The sequence below is a fragment of the Littorina saxatilis genome, linkage group LG5 (assembly GCF_037325665.1).
Source record: "Littorina saxatilis isolate snail1 linkage group LG5, US_GU_Lsax_2.0, whole genome shotgun sequence".
In the NCBI taxonomy this organism is placed as follows: domain Eukaryota; kingdom Metazoa; phylum Mollusca; class Gastropoda; order Littorinimorpha; family Littorinidae; genus Littorina; species Littorina saxatilis.
This window is the reverse complement of record NC_090249.1, coordinates 38,530,838-38,551,894: the sequence shown is the minus strand read 5'-3', so window position 1 is coordinate 38,551,894 and position 21,057 is coordinate 38,530,838. Positions and strand designations below refer to the sequence as shown.

The window sequence follows — 21,057 nt, the reverse complement described above, 5'->3', positions numbered from 1 at the left end:
GTCTGAACTTCAGGCACCAATGCCGCATGAAAAGAGCTGGAACCCATTCAACAATAGGATAAACATGAAAGTGTATGAGCGTCTCTGCAATGAATTCAATATAGATTTTAAGACCGACTTTAGGCAAAAGCAAGACAAAAACCATGGCATGGGAACACTATATTTATGGGGTGTCCACAGGAGGTATAATTTTGATTACTGGCCAGGTCATACATCTTTTTCTTCAAATGTGCAGGTACAGTTAGGATCAATAGAACAAGAGCACCACAATGCATGGACTACTTTTATATTAGACACCGGCAAAGGTTTCACTGGATCAGGTGTTGAAAGGATCAATGAATCTATCCGAACATATGCGTGGTGCTTGCTAGGCTCGCAGGCACAGACACGATCAAACATAATGAGAACAAGCACAGGGTTTGGTGCACAGAAACAGTTGTTATCAAATTTAGAAGATGTCATAAACTCTGCAGTTGATCTGCCTTCCAGCATCAAAAGGTATCAAGACTCTCTCCGTTATGCAAGATCAAAAGTTGACTTTGCTGTTGGTAACGGCCTTTACATGTTACCTTCTGATCTCCAGCTGCAGATTGGAACAATAACAAATTATAACAATGAAATCATTATTGCTAGTGACACCCAGCCGCTTGGAAAGGGTGAAGAACTGAATTCAGAAATCAGAACGATGCTACAGCCATATCACAATGAACAGAAACAAAGCGTGACAAGTGAAGATCGGGCTGCAGGTGAAGATCATTCTGTCACTAGTGATGATCAAGCTGTTAGTATTAGTGATGATCATGAATCGCAGAAGACTGCTCTAGTAATTGGTGGAGTGGGTGTAGGCTTACTTTTGCTTTATTCTCGTTAGCAGAACACCTGCAATTAAAACTATTAGAGTCCAGAGATGTTCAGCCATGAAACCAACAACTTTACCTGCAAAAGATAACAGCCAGCTAACAATTGAACCAATGATTCCTGGAAGTGCATCCAAAGCTTTTGCTGCTAGTTTCTTTAATAGTTCTGCAATGTGTTTGAGTTGTTTCTTTACCCATCCCGGATCAGATGGAGATGAAGGTGAAGGTGGAGGTGGAGGTGTGACAGTGCCACCTGTGAATGTTAACACTAATGTGCTTATTGCAAATCCTAACGCAGTTAGTATACTAGCTATTGTGATTCCCTGCTCTCTGAAAAGCGTTCTAATTCTTTCAGCAAGAGTTGTGTCTTCGTAAAGGATTCTTTGAATTGTATTTTTTATTCTGCTGACCTGTGTTCTCAGTTGTTCTCTATTGTTACTTAGAACTTCTAACCTTATGGCTTTCTCCTCCTGCAAATCTTTTAAACGCTTAGAAATTCTGTTTTTTACTTCTTGTTCTAGGTTCAAATCATCAGCATCAGCAAGTTTTTGTTTCTCTTTGTTTATATCTTCATCCAGCTGACCTAGTTTTGACAGATTATTTGCTATTTCACCTCTGATGGTTTGTAGTGATTGATTAAGGGCTTCTATTTCTCTCATAGGTAATAGTTCATGTGGAGTCTTCAGTGAAGTTTCCTCAGAAAAAGAAGTCTCTATCTCTTGTATAAGTTGATCAGCCTCATCTGCAAGTTTATTAAGATCTTGCAATGGAACAGATTCTATTTGAGTTGCAGTTGGTAGTCCTAGTTCTGCTTTTTGAAGTAAGGAAACAACATGGGAAGATGATGACCGTGTGCTAGGCACAATATCTAATTGCCTAAGTCGATTAGCAGTAAGTTTTTGTTTTAGTGAAACTTTTGATAGAAACTTAGCAGGATTAGATTTATATGTAAGTTGGACTTTTTCTCCTTTATCGCTAGTTGTATATAAATGATTTGCTTCCATTTTGAACTGGTTTGGATCTAAAACATCAGGTTCTTCTCCTAAACTTTTGTAGAAATCTCTAACTTTACCTTCCAGAAGTTCATGTCGTGCCACCTCATAATGCAGTGAATGATGGTAGGGAACCAAAGGGATTGCTTCGCTCATGTCGTCCGCTGGCTCAAATAAATCTTCAAATCCACCTTCTGCCATTTGTAACTTATTTTTTATTTTGAAAATAAAAAAAGATGGCACAATCGTTCGGTTCTGTTCTTGATCCTTACAGAAGGCTGAAAGAACCTCTCGGGGTAAAAGGAATAAGGCAAACAGTTATAGTTACAAATAATCCTTCTACTATTGATCAGAATGAAATACTTACTGTTAGGTTTCCTAATCTGGGTAAGAACGATGTTATTGTACCAGGCACTGTAAGACTATCATTCAAATTAGAATTAGAATCTGGCTCAGATGAAAATAGGACTTTGGCTTATAATGTAGGAAGAGCAATTGTGAGGAAGATTACTGTCAAACTGGAAGGGCGGGAAGTGATGTCATTGAATAATGCAGATGTATTTTTAGTTTACGCAGATAATTGGTTGACTGACAATGAAAAGAAAAACAGAGTGTTTCAAGGGATTCAGTCAGACAATGGGATAAAAGTTAGAATAGGAGCAGGAGATAAAGCTGACAACAAAAAAGATAACGCTGTCAATGTTGCTTTTGGAAACAAATTTTGTATTCCACTTGACTTTGAACTCATAAATTCACATCCTCCCTTCTATCAAGGAGCATTGCGTGACAGGCTGTCATACGACCTGACTTTCAATAGTTATGATCGTGTTATGCTTTCACAAGACCCGGAAGCAAAGTATAAGGTGTCTGGAATTTCTTTAGAGTTTGATGTTGTAAACCATCCTGAACTGGCTAGACTTATAGAAAATCAGTACAGTTCTAAGCTGCCTATCTATTATGAAAGAGTGTTGAATCACAGTACACTTTCAAAAAGCCAGGCTGATCCAATCTGGAACATTAACTTGAATACACCAGCTAGGTCAATGAAGGGAATACTTATGTTGTTTGAGGAACCAAAAGATTCATATGAAAGGCAAATAGAAAAGTTTTACAATCCACTAATCAATAGAGTATATTGCACAATTGAAGGGCAGCCAAACCAAATATTTGCATCTGGCATGCTGCCATACCAACACTATGATGAAGCAAGAAAGTACTTTACTGGAGGAAGATTGAAAGACCCAACATCTGATCTTGTGGCTAAAGATCTACATTTACACGGTGTTGGCGTAGAAGATTTCTTAACAAATAAATATGCGTTATGGCTGGATCTCAGAACAACTGACGACAACAAACTGCATGGAAGTGGAAGGCGAATTGAAAACGGATCAGAAGGAATCACAATACAAATTGAAAAGGAAGTAGGGAGTAGTAGTAAATCAGTTAAGATCTACGTGTTTGTTGTGTCAGATGCGCAGTTAAACATCTCTGAAAGCAGATTACAGGATATTGTTTATTGAACGTGTTAAAATGAAGTATCTAGATTTTCTTCCAAAAGATCCACACTGTTCTTTGATTTGTGGGGCAACAGGTTGCGGCAAAACAAGATATGTTTTGGATTTATTACAGACTGTTTACATAAATCACTTTGAACACATAGTCATATTCTGTCCAACCATAAAGCATAACAGAACATACAAGGAGAGAAAATTCATATGGTCTGATCAAAATATATTTATTGTAAATCCTTCTGATCGTCTAAATGTTTGCTTGGAGCATTATTTCGATCTTTTTCAGAACACGCCAACACTGTTTATTATTGATGACTGTGCAGCAGAACGTGACATTGTTAGAAAGAAAAGTGCACTAGCAAAGCTTGCATTCAGTGGACGACATGCATTAATATCAGTTTGGATATTAACACAAAAATACAATGCAGTTCTGAAAGACTTTAGAGAGCAACTCAAAACAATAACATTGTTCTATTCAAAGGACCGTGACAGTTTTGAAGAGTGTCTTCGAGAAAATGATGTCATTGAAAACAAACAGGAGAGAGAAAGAATAAAGAATAATCTGAAATCTTCTAAGCACTCGAAACTGGTTTTAAAAACTGATCAACCAGTTCAGTATGTATGTTTGTAGAAATCCTTGCTAAGTTCTTGTCAAGTTCTTACTCAAGTTCTTGTCAAGTTCTTACTCAAGTTCTTGTCAAGTTCTTGTCAAGTTCTTACTAAGTTCTTGTCAAGTTCTTACTCAAGTTCTTGTTAAGTTCCTACCTAAGTTCTTACTCAAGTTCCTACCTAAGTTCTTGTTAAGTTCCTACCTAAGTTCTTACTCAAGTTCTTGTTAAGTTCCTACCTAAGTTCTTACTCAAGTTCCTACCTAAGTTCTTGTTAAGTTCCTACCTAAGTTCTTACTCAAGTTTAATTACTAGATTTTTATTTTATTCTGCATCAAAATAAAATGAACTGTGATGAATTGCTGATGCAGACTGCTACAGATATTGAAATCTGTGACAGTAGGACTATACCTGATAAAAAAGAAAGATTGTATTCACTTGCTGTTTGTGGAAAAACAAAACACTACCTTGGGCAGCAGTTAACTGTGGAAGAAGTACAACATCTTTCCTCAGAAGATATAGAAAAGTATCATGGACGGTATGAATCAGTGCTTGGTTCTAAGATGGTTAGAAGTATTGGACAGACTGTTATAGGTTTGTACACAAAGATTTTTGGACATTTTACACCTCTCGACTCGGAGGAAGACTTAACACATGATCTAACTCATGACCCTGTTGTTTCCAAGTCCCTCGAATCTCTTGCCTGTGGCCTGTATTATCGATTTGGTGCTTTATTAGTACCATTTGTTGCTGGATTAATTACTTTCAAACACATTAATTTTCAGAATAAAAAAGATGACAGATCAGTTGAAGCAGACAGTGGAGCAGACGAAAATACCAGAAGTGAACACAGTGACAAAGAAACCTGGTAGAGTAGAAGCAGGAAAAAAACTAGCCGAATGGAACAGACAAAAAAAGTTAAATCAAAAGGCAAAGCAGAACATTATGTCTGAAGTTGAGCAGACACCAAACATTCCTGAAGTGACTAAGGTCACACAAACTGATCAAGAATTAAAATCTTCATTTCTATCATACAGAAAAGTAGCTGTAGCAGCTGTTGTTGGAGGAGGTGGATACTTGCTTTACAAACTTTGGCAAGGCAAATATAAAGTGTCAGAAAAACCAAAATCAGAAACACCAAAATCAGAAACACCAAAACCAACAAACAAAGCAGTACAAACAATAACAAAGCCCACAGTAGTACCTGCAGTGGATTCATTTCATATGGAATAATTTTGATATTTTAATTTTGATAACATAAAAATGAGTTCTGAAAAGACAATAGTTAATCTAGTTTATCACGCTGCAGTGATTGGAGGCTTGAGTGTAGGTTACACAATGCTGGGTAAAAGTCTCCTCAGAATGAAACCAGCCGACTTGGGAAAGTTAGACTTCGAAGACGGTGCTAAACTAATTGGTGTTGTGACAGCTTCCTTTGCAACAAAAGACTTTTTGGTGAAGCAAGGAATTATTCCAGAAAATATAAACATGTAAGACAATAAAATGGCTAGCTTGGTTATGATGGTGGGAGGTGCGATTGTAAATGCGCTTGCATTTTCTGGCAGCAACTATTTGTTTTCTAAACTACAAAATGGTGAAGAGAGGGAAAGGCACAACAAAGCCATGGAACAACTGGCGAAAGCACAGGATGAATACGAGAAGAAACGAATTGCGCAGTTAGACTTTATGAATGATAAACTCAGGCAGCAAGGACATGCAAACAAAACCTTTGCCAATGTTGATGCAGCCATTCAAGAATACTATCTTGTAACTGGAAAGAAAATGAAGACAAGTGCTCCTCCAAAACTGGGTGACTTTTATCAGCCTTCAGAAGAGCAGAAGGTGGGCGAGATTGTTTTCATTGTTATTGGTATGGCTGTTGTTTACTTTATTGCGCGTGCTGTCAAATCTTAATATTCTGTCATTTAAAAAACCATGAGTGATGCTTTGTTATCTAAAATATATTATTCCCCAAAAGGTTACTGGAAAGGAAAAACTGCTATTGACAAGCTCAGTGACGCAGCAGGTGTTTCTCAAGATATAGCAAAGAAATGGTTGTCAAAGCAGGCAGTTTGGCAGATCTATTTACCTGCACCAAGAAAAATTACACGACCACACTTTGTTAACATTAAACCGAATGACACTCATCAAATAGACCTGCTGTATTTACCGCATGACACAGTCAGAAGGAAGAAATATAAGTATGCACTGACTGTAGTTGATGTTGCAACAAGATACAAAGATGCTGAACCGTTGACAGAGAAAAGTGCTATAGCTACAGCTGTTGCCCTGCAAGAAATTTACAGACGTGGACCACTAAAGTATCCCAGAATGATTCAGTGTGATGATGGTAAGGAGTTTAAAGGAGCTGTCAACCAGCTTCTGTTAAAACATCATGTTACAGTGAAGAGAGGTATTCCAGGAAACCACAGGTCACAGGCTATTGTTGAGAGCTTTAACAAACAGTTGGCAGAAAAACTGTTTTCATATCAGTACCATCAGGAATTTTTGGACACAGAAAGTAAATTGCGTAACACTGAATGGGTCAAAAGATTACCATCAGTACTTAGAGCAATGAATCTGGAGGTATTTAAAGCTACAGGGTTAAGACCAGTTGATGCAATCAAACAGAAAACAATACCTGTTGCTCCAAAGTCAACAACACCAGTGGCATTACTACCTTTCAATCAGAAAGTCAGATATTTATATGCACCCGGTGAAGCTGAGGGTGACAGCAGGAAGCGTGCAACGGATCCAATCTGGAGTATTGACATTCATGAAATCAAGAGAGTAGTAGAGACAAATCCACCTATATATTACTTGAGAGAACCAGCACCGCAAAGAGCCTTTGTAAAAGAGGAATTACAATTAGTTCCACGTGGTACAAATGTTAAATGATTTTTTATTTCAGATTTTATAGTGTTAACAAAAATGGAAGCAACTTCATTTTTTTTAATTTATATTTTTATTTTGAGTTATAAAATCAAACTCACAGCGATGGAAGACTCTGTATTAGAATCTTTATCGACAGTATTTGACACCGTTGAATTACAAGTAACGGATCCTCAAAATGTGCAGTCCAGTGTGCAAGACGCCATTGAACAAATTCCAAACAATTTGTTGATTGAACCTCCAGTAAAAGTGCAGATAGTCAGTTTAATAAAATACAAAACAGTCAGTGATGAGGTGCTAGAAGTTCATGTTTCAACCAGACAACTAGCACTTAATTCTATGGCAGAATTGAATGGAAACTGGGCAGATGAAATGATGAAACGGTTTGAGCAAGCTGCAGAGGATGCAAAGATGAAAGGATCCGGATGGTCAGAAGGTGAAATTCTAAAAATAGAATTGAAGCTAAGTAAATTTGCCCCCATCAGAGGTAGAAGTTACATACCTTTACCTCCTGCTCTTGTCAAAAAACGTGCTGTGCTGAACATAAAGAATGATGATGACAAATGTTTTATGTGGTGTGTTCTAGCAAGACTGTACAGTGTAAAGAAAAATGCAGAAAGAGTGTCTAACTATCATGCATACAGAAATAAACTAAACTTTACTGGTATTGAATTTCCTGTCAGCATTACAAGCATTGACAAATTTGAACAGCAAAACAAACCCATCACCGTAAATGTTTACACGTGGGATGAGGAAGATGAACTGAAACCAGTCAGAATATCAAAGAACTCACCAACGATTGGTGATTGTGATACTAACCATGTTGACATGTTACTAATGACTGATGGTGTAAAATATCATTACACTTTGATTCGTACAATGAGTAGACTGATGGCGAGCACAAGCAATCACAATAGTAAACAAGACTTTTGTAGGCGATGTCTCTTGCGTATTCCATCAATTCATGCAGCACTTATACACAAGCAACATTGTAAGAGCGTTGATGATGCGGTTGTGAAGTTAACAACACCACCGCCAGACAGCAAAGTGTATTTTAAGAATGTATGCAAACTACAGAAAAGTCCTTATGTTGTTTATGCTGACTTTGAATCTATCATTGTGCCATATGAAGGACCTTTACCAAAAGACCTACCTAAAACAGTAACTCTAAGTAATCATCAAGTCTGTTCATATGCATTTATTGTTGTTAGTTCAGATGGTAAACATTCTAAACCGCAATTGTACAGAGGACCTAATGCAGCAAAGAACTTCTTACAGCAAATGAACCAAGTGCGAAATGACTGCTCCAAACAACTGAATCTTTCAGACATTGTTATGAAACCTGAAGACCAAGAACAGTTTAACTCTACCACACAGTGTTGGATATGCGAACAAAGTCTAACACCAAACACAGACAATCCAATAGTAAGAGATCATGATCATGTAAGTGGGCAGTTCCGAGGAGCAGCACACAGCAAATGTAATCTACAATTAAAGTTTGATCCTAAGACTTGGAAGCTTCCAATCTTCTTCCATAACTTGCGCGGTTATGATTCACATCTGATCATGCAGGCAGTAACTGATGAATACAAAGCAAGATGCATTGCGCAGTCTTCAGAAAAGTACATGGCCTTTACTCTGAATAGTTTACACTTCTACGATTCTGCTCAACATCTGATGGGAACACTTGAGTCTTTATCTTCATCACTAACTGCTTTCCCAATCACATGTAAGTACTTTGACAGTGACTTAGTTAGAAAGGGAGTCTATCCATATGAATACATGGATTCGTGGGAGAGGTTTGATGAAGATGAGTTACCACCAAAGGATGCTTACTTCTCACGGCTGAAGGGTAAAGGTATAAGTGACGAAGACTATGAACACGCTAAGACTGCATGGAATAAATTAGGATGTAATACAATGGGTGATTATCATGATCAATATTTGTTGGCTGATGTTTGTTTACTTGCAGATATATTTGAGAATTACAGAAGAACATGTATGAAGCACTACAATCTAGATCCTTCACATTACATATCTGCACCAGGCATGAGCTGGGATGCATTTCTTAGATTTACAGGAGTAAAGATTGACTTGCTATCAGATCTACCTACACTTCAGATGATTGAAAATGGACTACGTGGAGGAATCAGTATGGCTTCACACAATTACTGCAAAGCCAACAACAAATACTTGGACGACTTTGATCCTATGAAACCTTCTAATTACATCATGTATCTAGATGCAAACAATTTGTATGGTTGGGCAATGTGTCAGACGCTTCCACTTCGGAACTTTAAGATCTATTCAGGACCATTTTCGCAATGTGTTGTGCTGACAATATTAAAAGCAGGCCCAGACAGTCGAAAGGGATGGATACTAGAAGTTGACTTAGACTATCCACTATCACTTCATGATCTACATAATGATTATCCTTTAGCGGCTGAGAGGTTAAAAGTAAACCCAAGAGAACCTCCAAAGCTGGTGCCCAATCTGTTTCACAAAAAGAAGTATGTGTGTCACTACAGACTGTTACAGTTTTACATTAGACATGGATTAATTTTGAAGGCTGTTCATCGTATAATTTTATTTGATCAAGAACAGTTTATGAAACCTTACATCATGAAAAACACAGAACTGAGAACCAAAGCCGCTGATGCATCAGAGAAAGACTTTTTTAAACTGATGAACAACAGTTGCTTTGGTAAGACAATGGAAAACCCACACAAGAGAAAGGATGTTAGACTTGTTACAAGAGAAAATGAGGCCATCAAGCTGACATCCAAACCACAGTATCAAGACTTTAAATACTTTCATGAACAGCTGTATGGTATCTTAATGAAAAAACTTGTAGTCAAGCTTGACAAACCAGTATTCATAGGCTTTACTGTGCTAGAGTTGTCAAAACTGTTGATGCTTGAGTTTTTGTATGATTATTTGAAACCAAGATATCCCAAATCGAGAGTACTTTACACAGACACAGATTCATTCTTACTTGACATTCCAGCGGATGACATTTACAAAGATCTAGAAGCTGAAAGTCCTGCAGTAAAAGGAAAAGATTCTTTTTATGACACTTGCGACTACCCTAAAGAATCACCATTGCACTCAAATGTTAACAAGAAGGTTATTGGAAAGATGAAAGATGAAATGAATGGGAAGATAATTAAGGAGTATGTTGGATTGCGTGCAAAGATGTACAGTGTTGCAAGTGAGAAAGGGGTGGTTAAAAAAGCAAAGGGTGTAAGCAAACAGGTTGTAAAGTCGAGCATATCGCATGATAACTACAAGGAAGCACTGTTTCAGAAGCGAGTGTTTCACCATGACAACCCTAAGATCAGTTCCGCGCTTCATCAGATCAACACAACTATTGTAAACAAGAAATCTTTAGATGCTAATGACACAAAGCGCGTTTATTCATCACCAGAATATTCTTATGCAATTGGGCACTGGAGAACAAACGCGGCTCCAAATAGTCTGAGTGTGTAATAAGAATTTTTGTCAATCGGGAAAACCCACTATGACAGCTTTGTTTTGACTGCAGCGGGGAAAAGGACGTTGCTTGTGAAAGGGGAGTGTTTGTGAAAGGGGAGTTAGTAGGCTTTGTTGAGTTTCAAAGCAGCCACCAAGTACACTTATCAAAAGCTTGAATAAAATAAACAAGTCAATTGAATAAGTTAACACTCGGCGGCCGCCCGAAGGCAGCCTTTGAAGCGAAGTAGAGCAGTGAAGCACGGCACGTTTTCCCAGCCGGATCCACCGGTTATTCTGAAAACATAAACAAAAAGAATGAAAACTTGTAGCTAAGGAGGGGAAATGCAGTTCCTCTACTTAGTTACAGGTAAACAAATGTATGCTATAGAGAGAAATAACACTGACCAATCCAGCTCATCGTTGCTAAGGAGGGGAAATGCAGTTCCTCTACTTAGTTACAGGTAAACAAATGTATGCTATAGAGAGAAATAACACTGACCAATCCAGCTCATCGTTGCTAAGGAGGGGAAATGCAGTTCCTCTACTTAGTTACAGGTAAACAAATACATATTTAATAGAGCTATACTAAAAATAAACCATTATGCTCATCGTTACTAAGGAGGGGAACTGCAGATCCCCTCGTTGGTTACCAGTAAACAAATGTATGCAATAGAGAGAAATAACACTTACCAATCCAAAAAGCTGCTTCCTCTTCATTGTTTTCCAAGGCTTGATGGATGTGCTTGCGAAGAGACAACATTGTTTTTATTGGAAGATTTAGTTGTTGGAATTTGGGATATGTCTTGAGAAGAATGCTTATGTTAATGAGATCTCTCGCCCATCTAGGTGTTATACGTAACACTTCTAAACAAACACCCTTGAATCTTCCAAAATGTCTATTCCTCAGCACTTCTAAATATTGTCCATAAACAACCACAATTTTTAGGGTATCTGTTGCTTTACTTTTGTATTGTTTTTCACAAACAAGAAGCTTTTGTTTGAGTTCCTCAATATCTGTTGTTCGGCTTGTACTAAACAACAAAGATTCGCTTGTTGAACCATCATAGTACAGATGATTTTTTAGACCCTCTAGGAGCTCCGACCCTCTAAGTGAAGTCAAGACTTTTGATTTCTTTTCCCGTTTGTTTTGGAAGGTAACAGGTATTGGCTTTTTGGGGAGATTTGCTTTCAATTCAAACTCTTCTGCAGCCTTATGTCCTCTCTCTTGGAAAATTGAATCAAGTTGTTTGTAAAATTCAAGAAGTTTTGTATGGTACTCAATGTGTTTTTTTAAACTCTCTAGTTTTTCAGAGTCAACTTCTGTTTTAACTTGCACACTTTCAAAGTTAATGAATTGATCACATTCGGTACTTTCTAAATCAATCACCTCAAAGTCTTGACTGAGCCCAGTATGAAGTCCATTATCATCCTGCTCCATACTAGAAGAAGTGTCTGACTGTGATAAATTCCTAACTTCTTGTTCTGTTTGCTGATTCATATTTTCAGGAAGAATTAAATAAGTTGATTGTCTAGAATAATCCAACAGAGCTTGTTGTGCAGCGTTTGCTTCTCTAACTTCCTGAGCTAACCCTATAGATTCTTGAGACAGGCAAAACACTTTTCTCACAGAAAACACGTCTTCACACCACCACAGCACCAGGAAAAATGACAAACACACGCTGGCTCTTTGGAGAGCGTCTAAAAATAAAGTGGCTTAACCAGGTTGCAGGCCTGGCAAAACACACGCTGGCTGTTTGGAGAGCGTCTAAAAATAAAGTGGCTTAACCAGGTTCTGGGTTACTGATTCCGACAGACCCGGGATTGGTTCAAAACAACCTTACTTTACTGTATTTTTTTTGTATGGATTTATGCAGTATTTTTCTGATTTTGTCGCATGTTTCATTTTAGTAAAAGTTTAGTCCAGAAGCCTATTTTGCGTTAATATTTAGGGTCTGTCGGAATCGGTGAGCCAGAACGTACATTCTCCCTTTCTCTAGAGAGAGAGAGAGAGAGAGAGAGAGAGAGAGAGGGGGGGAGGGGGTAGACAAACTAAGAGATTGAGATTTAAACAATTCCCGCAAAAGGAAAGCCCATGCACCGTAACAAACAGCAAAATGCGTCCACATTACATAATCCCCGACCAAACACAAGACGACAATATAACACTCAGGAATACCCTCACCCTCCCCCCGCCCCTCCCAACACACACACACACACACAGACACGCACACACATACACACGCACATAATTTGCATTTCTTTTTGTTGTTGTAAATAGAACAATGAGCAACAATGTCCGGCACCAAAAGCTTGGCAGAGGAAATGGACGGACAAACAACGGACACGTTCAGGTTGTCAAGATTTTTTAAACGTCCGGCAGTGGACGCTTACGTGTCCGGCATTCGGGGGTGCGTCCGTTGTCATTGGTCGTGACCTTTGTACGGGCCGCGCGAAATCCGCCAAACTTCATCGGCACACAAGCTCCTCCGTTGGGAGGAATCTGACAAATCTCAGCAGGTTGTTTCTTTTTCTGTCCCTACCTGGCCTGTCCACTCTGAGTAAGAATAAGAGCAGAAGAAAGTGGTTGGGGTGGGGGTGGTGGGGGCTGCCCAGGTGACAGGCCGTCGGGAGAGAAAGACAGAGTTGGTTTAAAACAGTGTTTTACTTAAAGCCATATGTACTCGATGACTATACACGCTAATTGCTTTACCAACAGCTGGAGACAGACTAAATTAAGTTCCCTGCAAAATATTGTGGTCTAGGACCCCTTAAATGTTGAGATATTTGAATTTTCATTTTGATCTGGATCGTCCTATTTATAGATTTGGCAACACATGTAACGTTGATGCAAGGGAGAGAACACCGCGGCTTTGTTGACATCCTCACTTTTTCAGAGGCTAGAACAAGCTGTAATGCATGTATTATGGTCCGCGCATGGTGACGTATCGTCATTATATGGTCTTATGGTGCGTTTGACATCGATTGTGGGCAAACTACACTTTGTAAACACGGGAGTGCGTTAGTATGCCTTTAACAATTAATTGGTATTTACACAATGAGCAGATGTAGAATCAAAGACAACGTAAGTTCAACGCTGTCCCAAGATATAAGCTCAGTCAGACCCTCCCAATGGACAAGATTTGATGACATGTTCATTGACAGAATATACCGAGTATCCACATGTTATGTTTGTTCTTGTTGCGTGTTCCACTCACTACAAAGAAACATTCCATTTGACATTATTTTAAGAGAAACAGTAAAACACTCTTACACTGTAACGTTTTTTGTTTATGGGGTATAAACACTGAGTGACGAAGGAAGGGACCTTGAGGTACTCACACTGTGAGGGGGGACGATTCATGAAGACAGACAGACAGACAGACAGTCAGACAGACATTTGCACGCACTCATGCACACCCACACACAATATACACAAAGTATTTTCAACACGCACTCCCTTCGAAATGCACACATGATTCGGTATTACAATTCTGTATATATAACAACTAGATGAATACCCGCTTCGCCAACCGGCACGGTTGGCCTAGTGGTAAGGCGTCCGCCCCGTGATCGGGAGGTCGTGGGTTCGAACCCCGGCCGGGTCATACCTAAGACTTTAAAATTGGCAATCTAGTGGCTGCTCCGCCTGGCGTCTGGCATTATGGGGTTAGTGCTAGGACTGGTTGGTCCGGTGTCAGAATAATGTGACTGGGTGAGACATGAAGCCTGTGCTGCGACTTCTGTCTTGTGTGTGGCGCACGTTATATGTCAAAGCAGCACCGCCCTGATATGGCCCTTCGTGGTCGGCTGGGCGTTAAGCAAACAAACAAACAAACAAACCCGCTTCGCCGGGTAGCCGGCTTCGCCGGGAAGAAGTAGAGCCGAAGTAGAGAAGTAGAGCTTCGCCGGGTGAGTGCGCACCGTACGCCGGCTTCGCCGGGTGAGTGGCGCACCGTACGCGATTGACGCCACACGAAGGAAGGGAGATAAACGCGCAAAACATTGGAGAAGATAAGGAGCGTTGTGGACAGTGACCTAAAAATAGTAACGGAAATATGGATTGAGCGTTGTGAACAGTGACCTTCTAAAAATAGTAACGGGAATATGGATTGACGCCACACGAAGGAAGGGAGATAAACGCAAAACACTGGAGAAGATAAGGAAGAGTTACTGGGAATGGATGTGCAGAAAAACCAAAATCAGTTCAGCGCTGCGCGCTGAGAGCACGTGTTGAAAATTTTCATCGACCAGGTTGTGTCCCGGGTGTACCTGAATATGCCCACCTAATTTGAAGCAGATCCATCGAGAACTTTGGCCGTGCATCGCGAACACACACACACACACACACACACACACACACACACACACACAAGTCGTAGATATATATAGATAGAAACTACTACGTACAGTAAATGCCGCCAACCGGTTGCGATTTCAACACGTAAACACCAAACTTGTACTCAAAACAGAAGAACGGCCACTGTACAAGAAGCAACAAACTTATTCTAGCCGTTCGTAAGTTCGTCATGCAGATAACATACTAATGTACCGTGAAAAATAGTCGCATGGACTTATAAGGAAACTCACCATTGGTCACTTGCTGGTCAGTAGAAGCCCTCAGAATGAGGGTGGCGGAGGAGGAGTAGGTTCTGGACATCCTGACAACGATGCTTACACAGTAGTGTACGGCTAACACAAACTTAACCACAAATATAGCACTCTCTTGAATGTCAAACCACAGCGAAGGACACCAAAGAAATACAGTCCGACTGCTCAAAGTAAGCTGAAACCTTGTTCCAGCTCTATAATGTCACAAAACTGAAGTCTTCATTTCAATGACTTCGGTGTTCTCGTGTTACAATGTCTACACTGTCACAAACAGTTTGAGAAAAACAAGAGTCCTAATATGTTTCGCCATCACAAGTAGAAAATGTCTGTCCTTCTTGAATCCATGTTGAAGAGTAACCATATCCAGCAAACTCTTTCTCGGCAAAACCAGCGTGTACTAATAAGAGCAAGCCAAACTTCTTAGGATGCTACTTGTCGTTTGCCATTACTGAAATTTAAAGGGTCGACCGGAATAGACTAAATACACACACTACTGAAGACAGAAATAAAATTTTCCTAAGCAATTATAACCAGCGTTTACGTGAACAACGCGCTTTTCATCATTGCTCAGTCCACACTGACAGAGGAATTTTCTCAGTTCTTTGTAGGCTTGGTAGCTAAATAAAGAAAGCGGGAAAGTGACACACGAGAATAAATCAAAAGCCTGAATTCACACAGACAGAGAGCTACCTTGACAAGTGCAGAAGGGGAAAACAGGATGATGGAGTATTCCAACTTTGCGCCAAAACAGCACAGACACCTTAAAGACTCTTCCTTTCTTTCACAAACGTCACAAATCGCAGATAAAGGATGCCAACTTTGCAACAAGGTAGCACATAACACCTAACATCTCTTCACTTCTTTCGCAAACTTAACAAAGCCCTAACAAAGCCAATAAACAAAAGAAACCAATATGCGCCAAGACAGCACAGACACATGAAACGTGGTCACTTCTTTCGCAAAACTGGGCCACTTAAGCCACCAGAAAAAGGCACAGTTTGGTCAAACTTTGCGTCAACACAAAACAGACACTTAAAATCATTCACTCATGCTCAAAACCAATCATTAGAATGGAGGTAGACTTTGGCCCAACTTCGGGCCATCACAGTACATACACCTACAACTAAGTAATTTCATGCACAAAACCGCGAAAGCTACCAAGGGCAAGGTTTGGACCAATTCTGATTCAAAACAGAACATTCAACAGACGTTTGAATCTTACTCCAATTTTGAGCCAACGGAGCTCACAGACACATTCACTTTGTTCACTTCTATCACAAACCGCAGAAAGCCATCCCGAATGAGACAAACTCTGGTCAAATGATGCGCCAACACAATACAGCCACCAACATTTATTCATTTTATTCACATTCAAAAACCCCATCACAAAGCGGGAAAACGTTTGGTCCAAGAACTTACGTGGTGTTCAAACACAGACACCTCAAACTTGTTCCCATCATTCGCAAAACCGCAACAACCACAACAAGTGGGATAACTTTCAGTCCAAGAATTTACATGGTGTCCAAACACAAACACCTAACACTTCTTCACTTCATTCGCAAAACCGCAGTAACCTCAAAAAAAAGGGAATAACTTTTGGTCCAAGAACTTACATGGTGTACAAACACAGACACCTCAAACTTGTTCCCATCATTCGCAAAACCGCAACAACCACAAAAAGGGGGATAACTTTTGGTCCAGAAGCTGACATGGTGTCAAGAAATGGTACAACGTCTCCCTTTCTTCCTCTCTCGGACAGCGGAGCAGTGCAGTCCACCTGTGCTGGCCGAGTGTTTGAACTATAGAGGCCCTGCTAACAACAGGCTTACGCTGGGATAGGGGCGCGCACACAAACCGCTAAACCCACCAGCCCCGAGACGAGCCTTCGCGGAACGACTGGCACGATGTTTCCAGCGATGTTTTCTTTCTTCAATGATAAATTACTCCATAAAAGGATTTTTTCCAACAAAAACTCACAAGGAGCTAAAGCCAGCAGCCTGCGGCGAGTTCTCGCGGAACAACCAGCATAGCACGAAGTTTCTCTTATGAGATGTGCCGATCGATTTCAATGATAAATTGTTACATAAAAGCATCATTTTGCTGTGTTTTGTTTTTCTTGCCTCATGTGTTCGTAATTTACATTAACCAAAACACACAAATAGCTTCACAAAGCCACCCAGGGACAAGTCCTCTCGGGTTGACAAGCACAGCATCATGTTTCCCTTGCGATGTGTGCCCTATTCAATCAGAAACTACTACATACCAGCGCGTTTTTCTCCGTCTAACGCCTTGTCATCTCGCATTAACACACAAAAAAACCACAAACAGCTAAACTCAGTAGCCCTGAGTCAAGAGCTCATCTCTGCACGATCGGAACGGAGTTTTTCCAACCATGTATTCCTTCGATGATGACTGCACAAAAGTACAGCTTTTTGTGTAAAGTCTATACGTAACACATTAACACAAACTCAAAAACCGCCAAACCCAGCAGCCCTGAGACGAGTCCCCTCGAAATGACAGACATTCCTTCAAATAGCGCGTTGTTAAATGACTCCGTTAAAACACAAAGGCCCCGCCCCCACATTTTCCCCGTTTAAAACTAATGTCTCGGTTTTTGACACCAACAAACCCCATGGCGCATGAAGATTCCTTCAGCTGATGTCCATGCATTTTAAACCACTTATGTTTAATACCGCTATGACTTCAATGATAATCAATTGCAAATGACTCTAGAAAAAGGTGTTTCTTTGTTACTTCTCTGCCATTTAAAAAAATGGCGTACGTTGATTCACTTCACTGCATGCCGTCTACATAGTTTATTTTTAGATTCTTCTCCTTTTCAGGTTGAAAATGTCTGTTTAATATTCACTTCTAACCCGACTTACCGCCTTTGTCAGTTTTTGTGCTCTTTGAAGAGTGACGAGTTTAATGCACTGTCACTGAGCCACAAAACATGACTCAGGAAGAAGAAATATTATTTTACATTTCACCCTTGAAAAATGAACTGACATCTAAGATCAAATTGCACCCGTGGTAAATTTCGTCTTGCGTTTGGTACAGATATGTTTTGCCAGAACATCTTTCTGTTTGTTGAAAAGTAGTCTTAAGTCTTTGCAACAGAAGAAACCTTGAACACAAGACAGCACATTTTACAGACAGAAACGCAGCAGACCTGAAAACATAACCCAGGTTAAGTTTGCTTTTTAACAAAACGCGTATTTCTAGAACAGAAATGAGAGTAGAAAGCGCATGTGCAATGTGTGTACAGTACACTCACAGCCTGTTGTGTTCAGAATTAAACATCCCATAAATTAAGGTTTCTTGTTTTTGAGTCTTGAGTTAGAAACCTTGGCAGTCTACCTGTTTCGGATTTCTTCATTGCAAGATAGTTTACAGTTGTACTTACTACCCACCTGAGTCCAAGTGCTTCATCTCAGCTCCACAGAATATTTATGCCACAGCAAGCACAGCTTAGATGGAAGGTGTGTACATCTGACAAGAAGATACGGAACCTATGAAACGCAGGCAAAGCTTCTTTTTCATCTTGCGAAAGAGAACAGCTTGCAAAACGAAGTTATGGCAAAATCGATTCAACATAAAACCCTGAAGTCAAGACCGTTCTTTACTGCACATATAAATGCCATCCACAAACTCTTTATCATCCCCCTTGTGGTAGAATATAGAACATATAGTTCATGCAGATTATATATCTAGCTTTTTTCCACTAACATCACTTAGCTTCTATGCAGCATGTTCCGATCAGACGAATGTTGGTAATATCAAAGAACATGGAAACCGTACGTTTTCCAACAAAGGGAGACTGAAGGCAGATAACACCAGAAGCTGCAGCTCGGTTTGATTTTAAGAACCTGCGCCTGTTTCTGTAAATATCGCACCTTAGTTTTCCAAAGATATGCTCATCTAAAGCTGCCCTTCTGTTGCAATGCTTCAAAGAAGCCCCGCACAATCCGCCTCAGGTCTCAAACTGGAAGAGGGTAGTTCTAAAAAATATCTTACGAGCACGCTGGACAATATGCAAGGGAATTTAATAGTGTTTGCTTTTAATTAACACAAATTGTCGATGTCTTTATATTCTGAGCACGACAAGCGTGTACTGCACGCGTGGCCACGGCTTGACAAGGACAAAACCATTGCTTTTCAATCATCCTTGACGTCTTCAAAACATGAACACGAACATCAGCAGTCATAAAATATCCAGCCTCGAAACCATGACAAAGCCATGAATCGCTAAAACACACGTTCAAAGTGGACGCTTTCGTATCTAAGACACAGAAGCCATCTGCACGTAAGTATATCTCCAAAAAAAGAAAGAAAGAAACAAGTCGCGTAAGGCGAAATTACTACATTTAGTCAAGCTGTCGAACTCACGGGATGAAACTGAACGCACTGTATTTTTTTCACCAAGACAGTACAGCTTCGTCAATCCCCGCGTGAAGGAAATCGCTCACCTCCCACGTGCAAAACGTACAATGTAGTGATATTGACACGCCAGATTAGCGCGGTAGCGTATTGTGCTAAGCAGAAAAGCGCGCTTTTCTGTATTCTTGTTAACTTTCTGAGCTTGTTTTGAATCCAACCTATCATATCTATATGTTTTTGGAATCAGGAAATGATAAAGAATAAGATGAAATCATTTTTGGATCGATTTCTTAAATTTTAATCGTAAGATTAATTAATCTATTTTCGTTAATTCTGATCACATTTTAAGAGTAAACATGACATATGTATATATTGTTAGATTCAGAATGTGATGAAGAATACGATGCAATCAATTTTAAATCTGTTTGCGAAAAATCGATTTTAATGACAACTTTAATGAGCAAACTCATCAATTAATTTTTAAGCCTTCAAGCTGAAATGCAATACCAAAGTCCGGGCTTTGTCGAAGATTACTTGACCAAAATTTCAACCAATTTGGTTGAAAAATGAGAGCGTGACAGTGCCGCCTCAACTTTCACGAAAAGCCGGATATGACGTCATCAAAGACATTTATAAAACAAAATGAAAAAAAAGTCTGGAGATACCATACTCAGGATCTCTCATGTCAAGTTTCATGAAGATCGGTCCAGTAGTTTTCTCTGAATCGCTCTACACACACACACACATGCACATGCACACACACACACACACACACACACACACACACACACACACACACACACACACACACACACACACACACACATACACCACACCCTCGTCTCGATTCCCCTCTCTACGTTAAAACATTTAGTCAAAACTTGACTAAATGTAACAAGTCGCGTAAGGCGAAAATACAATATTTAGTCAAGTAGCTGTCGAACTCACAGAATGAAACTGAACGCAATGCGATTTTTCAGCAAGACCGTATACTCGTAGCATCGTCAGTCCACCGCTCATGGCAAAGGCAGTGAAATTGACAAGAAGAGCGGGGTAGTAGTTGCGCTAAGAAGGATAGCACGCTTTTCTGTACCTCTCTTTGTTTTAACTTTCTGAGCGTGTTTTTAATCCAAACATATCATATCTATATGTTTTTGGAATCAGGAACCGACAAGGAATAAGATGAAAGTGTTTTTAAATTGATTTGGACAATTTATTTTGATAATAATTTTTATATATTTAATTTTCAGAGCTTGTTTTTAATCCGAATATAACATATTTATATGTTTTTGGAATCAGCAAATGATGGAGAATAAGATGAACGTAAATTGGGATCGTTTTATAAATTTTTATTTTTTTTTACAATTTTCAGATTTTTAATGACCAAAGTCATTAATTAATTTTTAAGCCACCAAGCTGAAATGCAATACCGAAGTCCGGGCTTCGTCGAAGATTACTTGACCAAAATTTCAACCAATTTGGTTGAAAAATGAGGGCGTGACAGTGCCGCCTCAACTTTCACGAAAAGCCGGATACGACGTCATCAAAGACATTTATCAAAAAAATGAAAAAAACGTTCGCGGATTTCATACCCAGGAACTCTCATGTCAAATTTCATAAAGATCGGTCCAGTAGTTTAGTCTGAATCGCTCTACACACACACACAGACAGACAGACACACGCACATACACCACGACCCTCGTTTCGATTCCCCCTCGATGTTAAAATATTTAGT

General features: G+C 39.6%; 1 protein-coding gene across 5 annotated transcripts in view; it reads right to left on the bottom strand.

Moving 5' to 3' along the window:
* The window catches only part of LOC138967064 (hepatoma-derived growth factor-related protein 2-like), an 89,606-nt gene that overhangs the window by 29,094 nt on the left and 39,455 nt on the right, over positions 1–21,057 (bottom strand). The window contains exon 1 of one of the 5 annotated variants that reach the window (XM_070339525.1): positions 14,922–15,378. The exons of the other annotated variants lie outside the window; for them this stretch is intronic. Within the exon in view, the coding sequence (XP_070195626.1) occupies positions 14,922–14,991 (70 nt within the window). The 5' untranslated portion in view covers positions 14,992–15,378. Of the gene's footprint in view, positions 1–14,921; positions 15,379–21,057 lie in introns of those variants that run through there. 5 annotated transcript variants of the gene reach the window in all.